Here is a 19,465-nt window from a genome sequence, read left to right as displayed (position 1 = left end):
ATACAAGTAGCCCTACAACAACCATGGACTCCACAACTCCTACAACTCAATCAACTACAATGCCAGAAATTACCAAGCTCGAAACCTCTCCAACTACAATTACTACAACAACTTTAGATAGTAGTAGCCCTGCAGCAAAGGTGGACTCCACAACTCACACACCTGAATCAACTGCAATGCCAGAAACCAGCAAGCCCAAAACCTTCCCAAGTACAATTACACCAACTACTTTAGATACAAGTACCCCTACAACAAAGGAGGAATACACAGCTCCCAAATCTGCCTCCACTACAATTCCAGAAGCCACCACTGCTGAAACCACCCCAACTACAGTCATTCTGACAACTGAAGTTAACAGTAGTGCTGCAACCAATTTGGCTTCATCAACTCTAAAATTTGAATCCACTACAATCCCTGAAACTACCACTTTTAGAACCTCCCCAACTACAGTCATATCAACAACTGAGGCACGTAGTTCTACTACAGCAACGATGAACTCTACAAGTCCCAAATCTGAATCCACTGTAATTCCAGTAGCTACCAGCTCTAAAACCTCCCCAACTACAGTTATACCTACCACTTTAGATATTAGTATCACTACAACAAAGGTGGACTCCATAAGTCCCAAATTGGAATCTACTACAACACCAGAAACTACCACCCCTGAAACCTCTCCAGGTACAGTCCTATCAAGAACTGATGCAAGCAGTACTACTACAGCAATGATGGACTCCACAAGTCTCAGATCTGAATCCACTGCAACGCCAGAAATTACCATTCCTGAAACCTCTCCAACTACAGTCGCACAGACCATTTTAGATAGTACTACAGCTACAATGAAGATGGAGTCCACAACTCCCAAACTGGAATCTACTACAATGCTTGAAACTGCCCCTGTTACAGTAATAGGAAGAACTGATGCTAGCAGTGGTGCTTCAACAATTTTGGAGTCCACAACTCCCCCATCTGAATCCACAATACCTGAAACAACCACTTCTAAAACATCCCCAAGTACCGTCATAACAACAACTGTAGTTGGTAGTATTGCTACAACAAAGTCAACAACTCCCGAATCTGAGCCCACCACTACACCTGAAGCAAGCAACCCTGAAACCTCTGCAGCTAGTACGAGTAGTACTTTTACAACAGGGTTAGACTCAACAGTGACTGAAAGAACCTCTCCAGAAGCCTCTACCACTACCGTTATATCATCAACTGTACTTAGCCGTTCTGCTACAACAGAATTGGGATCAGCAACTCCCTCATCTGACTCCACCACAACACCTGATGCAACCTCTCCTCAAGGCACAAGTACCTCAATGCTGACAACAGGTTAGAGTTTGTTTTGTTTATTCAACATAACTTTGCTTCGCTTGCTCATGACCTATCCTTCAAGGGTTAGTGTCTGAAAGATGTTTTGACTCACAAAAACAGAGGCTGATGTTGGGCTAGCTCCAGCTGGTAGGAGGGATGCAGTGAATATAAGGGGAGTGCAATAAACTCCCTTGTCATGGTTGGACCATTATCTGGTTAAGTTTGGACTAATGGTTGGACCATTATCTGGTTAAGTTTGGACTAAAGGTGGCATCTCCACCTGTGAAAGGTGGTGGCCTGTTCAGATTGCCTGTCCTTGGAGACTGATGGAACCTGATGTGTTCCAGAAAGCTCTGGGGGATTTTCCAAAGCTGAAAGCTGGGGATCTTGTCAAAGCCCTTATCTTCTTATATGGTGAGTAGAAATGGACAGTTGACATGATCCCTCCAGCGTTTAGGAGCCTGAGCAGCTCTTTGGTAATCTGAGGGGCTTCGGACTATGAAACAAGCTGGATGAAGACTGGAGAGCAGGTGGGACAAGTCACGCCGTAAGCTGACCTAACACTGGTAAGAACACACAATAGTGTCTACCATGTGGCAGTGTGGGCTGTGAAAAAGGCACATTTTGCAGCTCGCATGGCGTCCGCTAGAAGCTGGCTGGTGGACAGTCCGGCGGCTACTGACTCCCAATGTGAGGAAGGGACCTCTGGAGCCCTTGAAGACCCGCTGTGACCAACTGGCTACTTTGAGGATAAAATTGCTCAACTTCAGAGAGATGTTGACTCTCCATTTGTTGCAGCTCTAGTTGAAGTAACCAGTACTGCAATCAATGACGTTTTGTAATATTAGTTTTGCCTTATGTGGTGGTAGCAATGCATCTGACCATGTGCTCCCTTGACCCCTGTCCCTCCTGGCTTACCAAATTTAGCAGAGCGAGGCTGACTGGTTGGATCCAGAGTGTAGTTAATGCTTCGCTGAGTGAAGAGGTGGTCCCTGCTGCATTGAAAGAGGCAGTGGTGTGACTGCTCCTAAAGAAACCAACTCTGAGCCCTTTAGCTATTGGTCCATTGCCAAGGTGATGGAGAAAGCCACGGTGGGGTAGTTGCAGGCATCCTTGGATGACACAGATCTAGATGCATTCCAGTACGGATTCAGGGCTAGCTATGGAACTGAGTCGGCTTTGGTTGACCTGATGGATAACCTTTGCAGAGAACAGGACGGAGGGGGTGCAACCTTGTTCCTGCTTCTTGGTCTCTTGTTGGCTTTTGATACCATCGACCATGGTATACTCCTGGACCAGTTCCATGGAATGGGAATTAGGGGGCACTGTATTACAGTGGTTCCAAGCCTACCATCAGGACCAAGTCCAGAGAGTTGTAGCGTTGGGGTTTCTTTCTGTCCTCTGGCAGCCGTGTTATGGGGTGACCTTATCTCCAGTGCTATCTGATATCTACATGAAGCCATTGAGAGTGGCCATTAGGAGTTTTGGGGCAAGGTGCCATCAGTACGCTGATGACAGGTCTGTTTCTCCAGACATCTGAATCAGGAGACACTTGCAGTCCCTGGGCCACTGCCTGGACACAGTGGTGAAATGGATGAGGAAAAATCAAAGCAGATCACTTTACACTGTATATGACTAATTCAGATTACCCTACTATTACTATTACTATTACTATTACTTCTACTCCTATGACTATTTTTATTTCTCAAGTTCAAACCACCTTTGGCAGTGTTCCTACAACAGAGCTGAAATCAGCAACTCCCCTGTCGGAATCCACAACACCATCTGCTGAAGCCACGCCAAGCACTCTTACACTAACAACAGGTAAGAATTGTTGTTTCTTAAATATTTCTTTCTTATGATCCTATACCTCAGACAAGAGTACCTAAAAAATATCCCAAAATAAAATGGATCAAACAAGTCCATTTCAAGCTTCATATATGTAAGCAAGTAAGTTTTCACCTGTTCACCATCCAAGCTACTACTGCTTTTGTGGCCAGAAACAAGACCTCCTGTTGTGTTACTACCACAACCATGCCAGAAATAGCATTTCTTGGCAGGCACAACAAGGATGATACCGTGTTGAAGAGCTGGGGAACACATTCAATGAGCACAACAGAACGCACAGCAGAAATTAACATGGCAATACATTTGTTCAACAGCTGGAACTGCCCCCACTGGAACATCTGGTGCCAATGGTGTGTCTACCACAAAATCATCATCAGCAACGTCTCAGTCAGCTATCACTACTGCTGGTAAGTTTATTTCATTCAAGTATATTGTCAAACAGTGACAGTGTTCTCAAAGCTACCAGCATGAGTTTGTCCAAACTGCGGGAGGCAGTGGAAGACAGGAGTGCCTGGCGTGCTCTGGTCCACTCTTCATGGGGTCATGAAGAGTCGGACACAACTAAACGACAACAATATTGTCACATGCTGCCACAAATCTCTGAGCGGTGTGAGATTCCAGGGGTTCCAGGTGCTTACCCAGGGTTAGTGTTTTCTTTTGGAAACGAGGCACAGCGGAGACTGTGGTGTCTTTAGGATATATGGTTTATTTACACTTATATACAACCTGAGCCTATGATGGAGGGGTTGCCAGCATCACACTCCAAGCAGGTCTTGCTTTCTCCATAGGCACAGCCCTGGATTCAAACAGAAATCAGCCATCGGGCCTTGCCTACTGCTGGGCGTATCCCAGTCATATCTAGGCACATTCCTTATCTCCAGCTACTTCAAAGACACTTTTTATTTATGCTTTCTCTTTTCTTCAACCCAGCAGGAAATAAATTCCCACAATGGGCTCTTCCTCTCCTCCTCGGCCCAGCCGTTGTGCTTTGTGTCGTGCTCCTGATGTGCATCGGATGCATGGTAAGGGTGGGGGAAGTTGCCATCTACAGAAGATGCTGTGGTGGGCATGAGGGACCGGGATACGTCAGAGGAAATGGGAGGGTGTTAGAGAGTCAAAGTTTCTTTTTCACCCATATGGTGCAGCTCCAGCTAGAAAAAGCCAAAGTTCCCAGACAAAAAGACATCTGGTGAAAGTTGTCTTGGGTAACAGCTATATTCATTTCATTTCATTTCATTTCAATTTATACATAGATAATACAGTGGTACCTCAGGTTAAGAACTTAATTCATTCTGGAGGTCCGTTCTTAACCTGAAACTGTTCTTAACCTGAGGTACCACTTTAGCTAATGGGACCTCCCGCTGCCGCCACACAATTTCTGTTCTCATCCTGAAGCAAAGTTCTTAACCCGAGGTACTATTTCTGGGTTAGCGGAGTCTGTAAGCTGAAGCGTCTGTAAGCTGAAGCGTCTGGAAGCTGAAGCGTCTGTAATGCAAGGTACCACTGTACATACATACATACATACATACATACATATATACACACATTGCCCATCTGGTTGGGTTTCCCCAGCCACTTTGGGCGGCTGCCAACAAAATATTAAAAATACAATAAAACAGCAAACATTTTTTTTTAAAAAAAATTCCCTAAACAGGGCTGCTTTCAGATGTCTCCTAAAGGTCAGATAGTTGTTCATTTCCTTGTCATTTGCTGGGAGGGCGTTCCACAGGGCGGGTGCCACTACCAAAAAGGCCCTCTGCCTGCTTCCCTGTAACCTCACTTCTCGCAGTGAGGGAACCGCCAGAAGGCCCTCGGAGCTGGACCTCAGTGTTCGGGCTGGATAATGGGGGTGGAGATGCTCCTTCAGGTATACTGGGCTATCACCAGTGTTGACCGATTCCTGTTTGTCCTCTGGCTCACTCTCCCTTCCTTGTGTTGCAATCTCTTGCAGGTCATCTACTGCCTGCAGAATCCTGTGTCTGGGTCTTACAACATATACCAAACCCACTTTATGCGCCGGAGCATCCAAGATTTCAGCTGGAGGAGGAGGAACAGCCAACAGAGGGTTCAGGCGTCCCTGGATTGTGAAGATATCAGCCAACAATTCCAGCCAACAATTGTCGGTTCCAACAATTATGGCTTCTTATAGCAAGGGTCTCTGATGTCTTCCCGGCACACTTTCTGTGCTGACTTGGTTAAACCTTCAGTATCAGGTGATAATTTATTGAGAAGCTCTTATGGTTAGCAATAGCCCCAACACACATATTTATTATTATTGTTATTTATTGAGAAAATCGGTACTGCTCCGAACGGCAATTGGTTCCAGCTGCTAACAAGCAGTGGCAACTACCTCTAGGTGGCAGCAGTGAGAAAGATGTAAGTGCTAAAAGGGCTGGCTTCCAACGGAGAAAGACTTAAGGTATTTTTGTTAATGTAGGGGATATAATAACCGATTCTGCAATGTTTGTATCACACATTCAGGTCTGTATATCACTGTGTATTGTGCATAAATTAAAGAGCTTTAGAGGGTTATTTCATGGGAAGCAGTGTCCACACGGCTTCCCGAATAAGGAGTAAATCCCCATGGGAAATTGTTGCATGCTTAAGGTTTGGGATATTTGGTTTCTCAGACATCAGTACCACATAGCATTTGCATAGTGCATTTTAAGTGCTTTGCATGTTTTATCCTGGTAGTAGTCCTGCTGCAGGTAGGTCAGTATTATTAGCCCCATTTTGCAGATGGGGGGAGCAGGGACTGAGGCTGCAGGAACTGTGGCTGAGGTGAGATTCGTGCTGGGGACCCACCAGCGCAGACCTCACATATTGTGGTACTATAATAAACTAGTTCTCATGTGTCTAGAGCAGGGGTAGGCAACCTAAGGCCCGGGGGCCGAATCCGGCCCAATCGCCTTCTCAATCCGGCCTGCGGACGGTCCAGGAATCAGCGTGTTTTTACCTGAGTAGACTGTGTCCTTTTATTTAAAATGCATCTCTGGGTTATTTGTGGGGTCTGCCTGATGTTTTTACATGAGTAGAATGTGTCCTATTATTTAAAATGCACCTCTGGGTTATTTCTGGGGCATAGGAATTTGTTCTTTTTTCCCCAAAATATAGTCCGGCCCACCACAAGGTCTGAGGGACGGTGGACCAGCCCATGACTGAAAAAGGTTGCTGACCCCTGGTCTATTGGGTTCAGTTTATGTACTAATAGTCTAGACTCCATTCGCTGGATTATATGATCCAAACCTTTGAAGTACTGAACAATACCATCTTACTAGGACTTAGTTTGAAGTCCATTGCACCATTGCCAGAAATCAGCCTCCATTGAACCTAGTGGGGCTTGCCTCTATGGTAAAAATGCACTCTTAAGGACATATCTTTCTGACAAAAATCATTCTAAAATATTGTATTTTAACATTTTCTCAATTTGGGCAGTTCATGAGGCATAGACTAGAGGCGTTGTTCATTTTGGCAGAACTGGGAACTGCACTAAACAAGTATTAGCTAACGATTTCTCTGCGAGTTGTAGTTTTTCTGTGTTTCCATTTATTGTAAAGTCTTGGGGTGGGAAATCAAAGCAGCAAAAATAAATAATTTGGTTCTTTCATTTGTCTAAGTTCTACTGGCTCTGCCTTAATATCCCGTCAAAAATAGGCACTAGCTTGTAAATTCCAGTTGTATACATTATAGAATACATAGAAAGAAAATGTGTACCCTGCCCCACTCCGCGATCTTGTCTTGCGTGGAACTGCTGCTCAAAATACACAATTTTGGTCCATTATTCCAGTGATGGAATCCATCATTTCAGTGATGGAAGCACGGCACACGCAATTATCATATTAATAACAACTGAAACATCAAAGCCCCATCACAGCTAACATTAGTCATAATTAATCCCCAGTGAAATCAATGGAAGACATTAGCAATATCTAAAGCCCCAGTGGGATATGTATGCTTACTTGTAAATAAGTCCCGCAGAGTTCAGTGGCTCTTCCTTCCAAACAACTATGGATCAGGGCCAAATACTGAAATTCTGATATCGAAGAATGAAAGACTATTCAGCAGATGTTAAAGGCCTGGAGATTATTCACACTTGAAAATTACAAAGGAGAAATTTGAGGAGAATTTGTGGGGGCAGTTTCGTTTCATTTCAGTCTCTGGCTCGCTTAGAGTACTGTCGTCCAGTTTAGCTTAGTGTGGCTGAAATAACTGCATCAAGATCAGCTTCACTGGGGATGATCAAACGAAATAAGGAGGACGTGCTTTGCTAGCAAAGGCACATTTTCTGTTTCTACTCTGCCTGTTCCTAGTCACTTCCTGTTGTGACTCCTAGTCCCAAGTATTTCAGCCCCCCAGCACCTGAACCCAGGAGACACACGTGACCTCGCTTCCCACCCTAATTCCACCTTGTGTTTCTAGCCAGCCTGGTGACAGAGCAGGACAAGTAAGTGCAAATCCACATTACAGAAAAAGAAGAATTTCTTGCTAGGGTGTCACTAAAGTCAAGTTATGAGGATGCCAGACACTTTGCAAATGGTTTACAAACAAGGAAAGAATGTATTATTTAGAAGGCGGCACCCATGACCTCAATACGTCATTAGAACGGGGCTAGGTAACATGTAGTCCTCTAGATGTTTGTATTTTTATTCAAAGCGGTTTTACTCGAGTAGACCTACTGAAATTAATGGGACTGATCTGGCAATGTTCATTAACTTGTATGTATTTTTATTTTATTTCATAAAACTTATACGCTGCTTGATTGTTACAAAAAAAAATCCTCAGAGGTTTACAAAAAGATAAAACCATAAAATGGGGGGGGGGGGTTACAATGCATTAAAACAAACAATAAGTTAAAATGCTAAAGCAGATTAAAATTCACATCAGCATTTCTAAGCATCTGGGTAGGCTTGTCTAAACAATAATGTTCTTAAAGGTAAAGTAACCCCTGACTGTTAGGTTCAGTTGCAGATGACTCTGGGGTTGCGGCGCTCATCTCGCTTTATTGGCCGAGGGAGCCGGCGTACAGCTTCCGGGTCATGTGGTCAGCATGACTAAGCCGCTTCTGGTGAAACAGAGCAGCGCACAGAAATGCCGTTTACCTTCCCGCCAGAGCAGTACCTATTTATCTACTTGCACTTTGGCGTGCTTTCGAACTGCTAGGTTGACAGGAGCAGGGACCGAGCAACGGGAGCTCACCCTGTCGCAGGGATTCGAACCGGCGACCTTCTGATCGGCAAGTCCTAGGCTCTGTGGTTTAACCCACATCACCACCCGCGTCCCTTAGCAGGCGCTAAATGCCAGTGGACCTACTCTGAGCAAAATGTGGATGAGTACTACTCAAAGGAATCAAATCCTACAAAATCCTGGGAGAATAAGTCCATCGTCATTCCTCTGTGGAATCCTAACCATGTTATAATCCTAACCAGTTTGTGCCTCAAGAGGAAGGGAATTCCATAGTCAGGGTGCTGCTACAGAGAAGGCCCTGTCATGCAGTGAGCTGTACCTGCCAGTGGGGCAAGGAGATTCCCCTGCCCGCCCGCCTGCCTGACCTCCCCACCTGAGCAGGCTGTTATGAGGGAAAGGGTCTCCATCCTACAGGGGTGTAGGAAGCGGGGCAGGGGGCGAGCCGCCCCGGGTGCCATCATGGAGGGGGGGGTGACAAATTATCAAGGAAAAGGTACTGCCCTACAAGGGTGGTTCATAAAAAACTTTTTTGTGTGTGAAAATGCCTGCTCCAAAGGTCTTATCTTGCTACACATGGGATTATATAGCTATATCTGAAATTTCATGCATATCAGTTAATATCTTGACCCTCCTCCACGAAAATAACTGTTTACATGGCCGTTATCATATATCATGAAGGCTGAAATTTCAGTTCAGTGGTGCCAAAACACAATCCATCCTCTAGATTTAACTATCTGTCCACAGTCACCTCCTTGTTATCAGAGGCCCATAATCCACATTCCTTTGTAAGAAAATATGAAATAACATAAAACTATTTTTGCAGGCAAAATAAAAATAAAAAAATCAATGGGGGGGGGTGACAAGAAACTTTCTGCACCGGGTACCACCTGACCTTCCTACGCCTCTGCCATCATATACCTACGGCCCAAGATATACAGGGCTGGCCATGTTAATGCCAACACCTTGAATTAGGTCTAGTAACATATAGACAGACAGTGCAAGTTCCACAGAACAGCTGTTACACTGGATACTGCAGAAGTACCAGATAGTACCATGCTGGTTGTGTTCTGTGCTAGCTGCATTTTATGGACCACCTCCAGCCCAACGTAAAGCACATGTCAGTAATCTAAACAAAAGGTTCTAGAGAATGCAAAATTGTACCCATTATATCTTCGTCTTCCTTGGACTACTATGCTGATAGTAGCTAAAGTCCCACAACAGCTGGAAGAGACCACACTGGCTACCAGTATGAGTAGCCTCTTCCCCTCCCCTCTGTTTCCTCCTTTTAGGTCCTGTCAATTCCCAAGATGCCATCCATTTCCAAGGTACGTTCTGAAGACACACGGCCTTCTCTGTAGTGGCACCCCGACTATGGAATTCGTTGTGAAGACCCACAAGGCTACCACTTTGCTGCATGTAAGCCTCCTGTGTCTGGTCAGTGCCCAGCTGGGAGACCACCTGGGAACCACATGTACAGTGCCTTGGGTTCCATGGCATAAACATAAGAAAATAAGTAAATAAATATGTTCCTTAAGGCCAAGGGATTTTTAAAAGAACTATGTGAATACTCAGAACAAACAGAACCACCACCATAGCTAGCATTACTCTGATTTCAGAGAACCATTGCATCAATAATTCTGTTTCATTTATTCGTGGATATTTCAGCATGGGACTATAATCACAGCAAATTCTGGGATCTAGCACAAAGCCTGGTAAGAATAGAAATCCGGAACATTTTCCAAACCCTTACAATATGTCACTTCCTGGTAGGGAACAGCTGACTAAAATCTCTTCCTCAGCTACCTAGTAAGCATAGGTGTTTGCAGAAATAATGTTTTTAGGGGATGGGCAAGGTCTATGACGCGTAACTACAGCTTGTTGCCTTTATACGACTGAACCCCACATACCAATCCGTGGTGTTGAAAGGAAGCAACAAGATACAATGCTGGGCTGTGCCTGTTGGTACTGTATGGGATTATACATTTCAGAACGGTCTTTTAACAAATGGCTTTATTTGTCCATTTAACAATTGGCAGAGCTGGGCCCTGGAAAGACATAAAGCTTCAGTCTGTTCATTGAACAACAAGACCGTAAGACTCTAAGCCAAATTTAAAACAACAACGTAAAGCCAAACTTTTATACAGAAACTGCCTGGGCTGTGGTGAATGCCAGATGTGAAGTCTGAAACCAGCCAGACTTCTTTGTCAATGCTTGTCTCCCATTCACTTAAAGCGAAATATGATACAAAGTCGGTCATTCCCTAAATGAAAACTGGAGCCTTTCAGGGTCTCAGTCAAAGCAGCCAATGACACCTCTTATAAATTTGTCCTTTGACTTTTCTCCCTGAGCAGTCAACAAACACAAGCCAGGCAACTAAACTTCGCTTGTTGTGGAATGCAGCCATGTCTTCACCCTACACAAAGTGGCAAAAAGATCATTCAGTTGCGTATGTTGTCACTGGGAGGGAAAGTGCTGTAAAAATGCCCATTGTGATAACAGAGTGTGGGCTCCTCCACACTTCGCTCGGGTCTGTAACTTCTAGGCATGGGTCCAAGAGGTTTTCCCTTTGTCCCACCATGTCATGGGAAAATGTTCCGGTGGCTTTAATTGTATAAACTGCACATCACTTACGTTGTTCAGGTCATTTGCACTGAGATTAAGGGCTTATCCACATTTAGCTTTCCTCCACTCTTTCCAGGCAGGGCTCCCAATTTAAAGCTCCATGTCCGAGTGCCCTTTTTTGAATTGACATTTGCTCTAGTTCAGCTTTAAAGAGCAGGTTTTCAGGGGCTAAAGCTCAGGACAAAAACAAAAACCACACTCAGATACCAACAAGCATGGACCAATGCCTGGAATCATAGAATCACAGGATTGTAGAGTTGGAAGGGACCCCAAATGCCATCTAGTCCAGCCCCCTGCAATGCAGGAACCTCAACTAAAGCATCCATGGAAAAATCACTTAGCCGACTCCAGGGTGGGCAATGGTGGCAGCTCAGCATGAGGACCCCTGGGCAGAGGAAAACAGCCTCCTCACTACATGGCTGGCCATTGGACTTGACCTCAGCCGGACTGCAGGGAATGGTGGGATAGCCTGCCAACATTCAAATTGTAGCCAGCCAATTGGGGCAGATAGTGGGGGCGGGGCCTCGGTGATGGACCTGAGTGAAGAAGTCTCCCCTCTGGTCCACCGCTGGAGGATTTCAGCTGGCTGCCTTTCAGGCCAGCAACACCCTGGCCTCAGGCAGATGTGATATCTCAGGGAACCCTGGTAAAGGCGTCTGAGTGGGAGTTTCTGTCTTGAAGCCATATGGAAAGCAGACAGGCCATAGAACTTCCAATGGCTGCCAGGGGAGGGCCGGCTTAGTTGACCTGCCTCTCAGGGAGGCCCATAACCAGGCAGTGCCCTGTTCAAATTTCAGTCATTAGGCAATGACAGCTCCCCACATCAAATAGCCTTTTGTGTGGTCGTGCGCAGCCCCCCAGATCCCAGAGCGGCTCCCAGTAGTATGGGCTGGTTTGCCCTCTCCAGGCTGGATACCTGGAGGTCTCCGCCTACCTCAGCCAATCGCCCAATCCCGCCTGGGGAGGTGTTGCCAGGGGATTGGCCAGGTAGGTGGAGGGACCGCCCTGCCCACACAACAGAAGGTGAATCTTACCTGCAAACCGTCAGTTGGCTCCAGAGCTTCTCCCACCCTGCCCTCCCTCAGTGAAGCCTCCTTTTGCAGATTAACCTCTTCTCCACAGGTACGCAGGCGCTGCTAAGTCATGGTCGCTGTTGAAGGGCCGGAAAGGAATTTTCCCGCATTGGCAGGTTTTGACGTCCCTGTAGCAAAACGTCACAACTTTGGTGGTTTCAGGCCTTGGGCAGAATCCTTTAGTCTGTCTTCCTAAATGGGCAGGGCGTGAAGCAGTTACCCACGCCCCCCTTGCGGCGGTGATCCCAGGGTTCCCCGTTAAAGGGGTCTTGAGGGGAGGCATTGGCCATAAGCCGAGAGGTTGTCATTGCTCTCCCCTGCGACGGTGGCGAAACGGGGGGCGGTCTCTCTGCTTGAATAAATGTTCTCCAGAGCCAGCCCAGTCCCCACACACATTCTGGATAACCCTGATGTCTCCCAGATCCCTGGCTGGGGACTGGGAAGGATAAACGCCCAATGCCTGAGCCAAGATCTCCCTACATCTGAAACTTAATAAAGTTGTGGCCAATTTTAATCCCATAACACATTGTCTTGAGTCATTATTCCGCTCGGGGGTCACCTGGGGTTGGGGGAGACTCCGCCTGTCCATGCAAAAACCTGATGTCGTATTCACACCCAGTGCCTGAGCCAAAGCCTACCTACGCCTGTACTTAATAAAGTTGTGGCCAATTTTCAATTCCGGAAAGCTGTTGTGTCTTTTTGTTCCACCTGCCAATTCCATATTCTTCAGCCCCCAAGGGGCACTCTGCGTGTGGGTCTGCAAAAAGTGAGTCTAAAGGTTAAGTGTGTACAAATCCTGTCTTTAGGATGAGCAGATGTGTGCTTCATTTCTTGCCATGGTTGGTAAAGGTAAAAGTAAAGGTACCCCTGACCAACAGGTCCAGTCGTGACCGACTCTGGGGTTGCGCGCTCATCTCGCTCAAGAGGCTGGGAGCTGGCGCTTGTCCGAAGACAGCTTCCGGGTCACGTGGCCAGCGTGACTAAGCTGCAGCTGTGCAGCACCAGCACAGCACATGGAAACGCCATTTACCTTCCCGCTGGAGAGCGGTCCCTATTTATCTACTCACACTTTGAGGTGCTTTCGAACTGCTAGGTGGGCAGGAGCTGGGACCGAGCAACGCGAGCTCACCCCATCGCGGGGATTCGAACCGCCGACCTTTTGATCAGCAAGTCCTAGGCTCTGTGGTATAACCCACAGTGCCACCCAAAGGATATGTCAGAAGTGGGATTAGAACCCACGCCTCCATTCGGAGACCAGAACACCCGGAGCCTGGGAAGGATATGAGCCTTGAGTCTGGCGCCTTATACCACTCGGCCATCCTGACACTGACTGCCATGGTTGAACAAGCATTAAATCCTTGTCTAACAAACATTGAGATCCGGTCCAAAATCAGAACAAACAGGTAAGATTGTGCTGGCTGTGCCTGCTGCAGTTTGTTCTGAAATTGAAATGAACCCAAGGAATTCCTTTTGTACAGATGCATTTCCATCATTTCCATCGACGAATCTTATACCTTGAGATGGTTCTGGGCCAGAAATATGGCACCTGCTGTTTCATCTCCTAAAACTGAGACTCTCATGGAAGCACATGCCCTCACAATAACCTCTTCCCTTGAGGTTTGGCCACACAACTTTATTCATGCATTCTGCATTCTTGCAGATGTGCCCCAGCTTTCAAACTTAAAAAACAAACGAAAAACATTTCATCCCCTGCACAAACATGAAACTCTAAAAGGTCTACCATGTTACCTGTGAAACTAGCCTCGTCACGGAGAGCAAGTTGTGACTGATAATACCACAGCTTCTGTTTATTTTCCTTGATATGCTCCTGTGTATGACTTATTAAGATGCTATTCAGTTGAAACCTTTTTCCTGCTCGTGCCAGAAAGGAAATGAGAAGCATCTTCATGTGAACCCCTATGGCACAAACTTTGTGAATGCTTTCTTGCAGCATCATTGAAATCTTTGTACTTGGTACAAACCTTGGTAATGAATGTGTCCTGCATCCATTATACTGCTGGCTGGGGAAATGAAATGCAATAGTGAGATACAAGACCTTTCAAAACAGTAGAGTATGCTAACCACGGGAAATATTTAGAAAACCATGCAGGCCAAAATGTTATTGGTCCTGTACTAGCATGCCTGAAGCCATAACTTTCTGTCTGCATCCAGCATTGGGAGCCAGTGTGGTGCAGTGGTTAAGAGCGATAGACTCGTAATCTGGGGAACCGGGTTCGTGTCTCCGCTCCTCCACATGCAGCTGCTGGGTGACCTTGGGCTAGTCACACTTCTTTGAAGTCTCTCAGCCCCACTCACCTCACAGAGTGTTTGTTGTGGGGGAGGAAGGGAAAGGAGAATGTTAGCCACTTTGAGACTCCTGAAGGGGAGTGAAAGGCGGGATATCAAATCCAAACTCTTCTTCTTCATCCAGCATTGCGTAAGCAGCTCAAATTTTCACTCATCTGGTAAAGGATGTGCTTTCAGTGTGTACTTCAGCTGCCATTCAGCTTGTCCTGTACTAGTAGCTGCCTCAGTATCTCTAGTTGGGATATTTGCATGCCTTCCTTTTCTGGTACCTGGCTATTTTTTCTCTCTTTCGATGCACACACACATTGAGTGCTACATGCACAGAATAAAGTGCCATCTGAATGCAGCCTAGAGCCGCCTGCTCACCTCCATAAAATGCAAAGAGTTTGAGTCTGGCAGCCCCTCTCCATAGGAGTGGTCTTGGAGATCACTTTAAACTTTAACTTGGAGATCACTTTAAACCTCTCGTTGACTAGCTGCTTGTGTGTGTGTGCCTACATTAAAATAAATATATCCAAGATTATGGGGAGGTGGCATGGAATGTCCTCTCTTGCCCTCCCCACACAGACACCACTGTCAGTAAATGCTGATTCTTCTTTTGAACTATTTGACTTGATTTAAATCATTCCCCCCCCCCGAAAGACTCATTCTTGCTGGTATAATCTTAATATTTACAACCAGATGAAGGTTTCATTTTTGGAATAAAAAAATTTCAGAGTAGTTTTTACAGTTATATAAAAAAATTACTGATTTGGTTATACTATTAGAAATAAACAGATGGATAATTATGAAACTGTTGTGAGGTTTAATAAGTTAAATGTTTGTATTTGGACAACTTTTCTGCTGTACTTTATTGGAAGGAGAAAAATAATCATTTCCTTAATAACAATTTAAACAATTTATTTAACTAAAACAATAGCATTATAGCACATGTATCCATGTTTGTTAACTGATATGGTTAAACATTTTTTTTAAAAAAAAAAGTAGACTGAGTTTTAGCACACATGAGAAACTTAAACAAATCCTTATTTCTTGATGAATAGCCTTTGGACTTTAATGTAACTTAAATAAAAAAAACTATCTTTAGAAAGATATTTTCCTCCAAAAGCATTTTATTTTAAAAACCCAATTTAAATTTAAAAAGTCCAATTTGAATAAATAAAAAAATCTGGTTTAAATTTTAAAAAATCTGATTTTTAAAAAATATATATATTAAAAAACCATTGATTTTAATCCACCCTGCATACAGTTATATGGACTAGTACATACCCACCCACCCATATCTCATAATAGCCACCCCAAGGCAAAAATGAAAAACTGCATCATTCCTTTCAGGTGGCATTTGGAGTGTCCGAGAGCTACTGAAGTTGGTAGATAAGGTAACATTACTGGAACCACACAATGTCTGGAATGTGGCAGGTACCCATCAGCCAACAGAGTCTTTGTTTGTGCATTGTACTTTCGCTATTGAGTAAGTGTTCATTCTGTTCCAAAGTAATAGAAATGGCAGAGTCAGGTGCTTAAAAAACACATAATTACTGAGGAAAAGGAGCTGTCATCAAACATAACTAGGACTAAATCATCAGAGGAGAGTAACACCTCAGCAACTGTCTCAAAACTCTCTCTACATTCTCCAACCCCCTCAAGGTCTGTATGCCCTCTCTTGGAAAGTTAGACCATGGACTCATAGGGCTCGCTCCTTTGGCTCCATATTTAAATAGTTATTCTCTTCTCCATCTCCCAGCCACCATTTTGAAGTTGGATGAGGTCCTAGCCAGCTGCCCAAGTTACAGCAACAGTGAGAGGAAGCAACCACGAAGAGCATTCCAAAATCCACCATTCTGGAACCAACCAAAATGTCAACACAATATTGTGCAAGCTGCCACACAATTCGGTGGTGCGTGGGAGGGAGTGAAAGGAGTCGAATGACGCTGAAGTCAAGGCGTCTGTATCTGGTCACGGTCTTGAGCTGGAATGCGAGAGGAAGCAACAGACATTCAAAGGAGGCTCTCTTGAGTGCTGCAAAGGCTTTAGGTTGCACTAAGGGCTTCTGGGAAGGATGAAGGTAATGGTAATGGTGGTTAAGAACATAAAAAGAGTCTTGTGGGGTCACATGGAGGAGGGAGCTTGCTTGTTTCCTCTTGCTCTGGAGGGTAGGACTTAATGGCTTCAAGTTGCAAGAAAGGAGATTGTGACTAAACATTCCAAAAAAACTTCTGACAGAGCTGTTCAGCGGTGGAACAGACTCCCATGAGAGGTTGTGGACTCTCCTTCCTTGGAGGTTTTTAAACAGAGGTTGGATGGCCATCTGTCATGGATGCTTTAGCTGTAATTTCGGCATTTCAGGGGACTGGACTAGATGACCCTGGGGGTCCCAATTCTAAGACTCTATACTGTATTTTGCGCCCCATAGGACACACCGGCCCATAGGACGCACCTAGTTTTTTGGGGGGGAAATAAAGGGGGGGAAATTATTTTTTTCCCCAGGTGCGGGGCTGGAAGAACCAGGTCGGCGAACAGCGGGAAGGCGCGCTCCACCTCCCCGCTGTCCCCCGAGCTTGTGGGGCTGGCGATGGGAAGAAGTGCGCTGAGCCTGGGACTGCAGGCAGCTCTGCGCAGCCATCAGGAGCCGGGCGGGACTTCGCGCCCCGCTCCCGATGGCCGCGCTGAGCTGCGCTGAGCCTGGGACTGCAGGCAGCTCTGCACAACCCTCGGAGCCTGCATTCGCCCCATAGGACACACACACATTCCTCCTTCATTTTTGGAGGGGGAAAAGTGCGTCCTCTAGGGCGAAAAATATGGTAATTCTATTATTCTATGACTTGCCCTTGCAGAAGCCATGCTGGTTGTTCTTCAGCAAGGCTTTATCTTCTATATGCTTGGTTATTCCATCCTTAACAATACTTTCCACCAGTTTCCCCATGATAGATGTTAAGATAACTGGCTTGTAATTTCCAGGATCCTCTCTTGACCCCTTCTTAAAAATTGGTGTTACAATGTCTTCTTTCCACTCCTTAGTTATGGAGGCTGATTTGAGGAACAAGTTCTATATTTTTCTATATTTTTGTTAGAACATCAATTTCACAGCTGAGTTCTTTCATTATGCTTGTTCGGATGCTGTCTGTCAAGTTTTTATTTTCTCCATTTATCTCTGATCACCACCATCTGTCTCAGCTCCTCAGATTCCTCTCCTACAAAAGTCACCTCAAGCACTGGAGTCTGCCCTATATCTTCCATTGGGAAGACAGATACAAATAATTCATTCAACTTCTCTGCTGTCTCCTTATCTTCCATTAGACCCATTTGACTCCCTCGTCATCCATGTGTCCTCATTTGGAGTTTAAATTTCTTTATTGAGAGTTTGAGGTTTCTTTATGTCAAGGAAAGGAGCAACAGAGTTGGGTCCCCTGACCTCCTTGCCCTGCTGCCCAACTCACACGTCTGTGTTAAATAAACCATTTTTGAATCTGCAGATTCATGTGGTGTCTTCCATCTGTCCATACTGGATCCATGTTTACCTCTGGTGACCTGGGTTCACGCGCTGGGCTTCATCCCACAAAGGTGGATATTCCCTAGTCTTCTGAATCACTGCCAAAAACCCAGTCATCTTCTGTTTCCTGTTCCGACAAAGAAGCAATATCAGACGTTGGCAAAGGTGACTGGATCTTGTCTCTGGCGCTGGCTCATTTTCTGCAAGCTTGATTAATTGTCCTATAGGTAATATATTGTTTCTGGGGAAGAATTATCACATCCTGCCTGCCTTTCTCCCGCTGAAGTTGATAAACCAGAATTTCAAGTAAATTCACCACCACTCTGTTTGGCTCCAAATTCTGTCTGTGTTTAACTCCCATTAGCTCTCTGGGAAGAAATTTCTGATCTCATATTCTGCTCTCATAGTATCTTCTTGATGTATACACAGTGGGGGTTTTCTGGGGGTATTCAAGGATATGTAGTACCTGCACTCCCCCCCCCCAATTTTTTTTTAAGTTCCTTCATGGTGAGTACCAGCACCCCTTTTTCTTAAAAAAAAAAAATGGCACTGGGTGTACAAAATGAGGTGAGATAACATAGCATCTCCAAGGCCTTAAAAATGTAGGGGTAACAACTTTCAGAAGCCCTCATTTCACGCTTCCTGATGGGCAACCCTGAGTCTTTTCCTCAACTGCCCAATTAGTGTTAATTATTTTCCAGAGTTAACAGGAAAGGCAGATTGCAACTCTACTTCTCTCCTCGTCGGCTCTGCAATGACTTTGCATACGTCTCAGTTATTATCGTCTCCAGAATCCTTGAGAATAAATGCTCCCAAACTTCAAAGAAGAAGTTCTGTTTGGAAAGGGCAGTATCAGCGACAACAAAACCTCCCAAAATTATAGCAAATGATACCTAAATGTTTTGCTTCTAAGAGGCTAAGTGAGGCAGCTGCCTCAGGCAACTGATTTTGGGTGTCATGACAGGGCAGCAAATGGCCCGTTTCGAAATTTTTGTTATTCTTGCTGTTGTCATTACCATTATCACTGCTACTACTACTGCTGCTGCTGCTGCTGCTGTTATAGTCTTAGTCCTAGAGAGAGATGCTTGAAGGATTTTCTGACTCACGTTATAGCATAACCTGGCCAGCCTTTGTAGGGAGTCGAGATGGAGACCTTTGCCATTCCACACGAGCCAAAAATAACATGGCCAGCTTGATTGGGAAGATTGGGACATATCCTATGACATCTCATAGAGCAAAATGTCCTGGTTATACCTGCATTTCATCAATCCTCCTGATACAGAAAGTGCTTGCTATTGCCCTGTTTCCATCAATAATATCCTGCATTCTCATGAGTCTATGTTTTCAACTTATTTTTCCAGGTGCTTTTTTTTTTAAGGAAAAGCTACATAAAGTCAACACACAAATAATAAACATAAAATAGTAAAATAAGAAGAGGAAAATGTGAAATGTTCAATACATTCAGAATATAGGCAGAAGTGGAGTGTCCAGATTAAGGGAAGCAATAGCATAGCCTCCAACATTTTTCCAATCAAAAATAGGGACGCTCCATTCCAGAATGATAATTTTACTCTTTATACCCCATACATCTAACTGGGTTGCCCCAGCCACTCTGGACAGCTTCCAA

At 45.1% G+C, this 19,465-nt stretch overlaps 1 protein-coding gene across 1 annotated transcript; it reads left to right on the top strand.

Annotated features, from left to right (window-relative positions):
- Positions 1-290: 290 nt before the first annotated feature.
- On the top strand, positions 291-5,311 carry MUC21 (mucin 21, cell surface associated; the record flags this gene model as incomplete). The annotated part of the gene is made up of 5 exons (XM_083486879.1): positions 291-1,332; positions 3,025-3,138; positions 3,477-3,569; positions 4,096-4,184; positions 5,114-5,311. The coding sequence occupies exons 1-5, from the start codon at positions 492-494 to the stop codon at positions 5,309-5,311; spliced, it is 1,335 nt and encodes a 444-aa protein (XP_083343005.1). The 5' UTR covers positions 291-491.
- Positions 5,312-19,465: the final 14,154 nt, after the last annotated feature.

This window comes from Podarcis liolepis (assembly GCF_965112155.1).
Source record: "Podarcis liolepis genome assembly, chromosome: 2".
Classification (NCBI taxonomy): Eukaryota; Metazoa; Chordata; class Lepidosauria; order Squamata; family Lacertidae; genus Podarcis; species Podarcis liolepis.
This window is presented reverse-complemented; position numbering and strand designations above follow the sequence as displayed.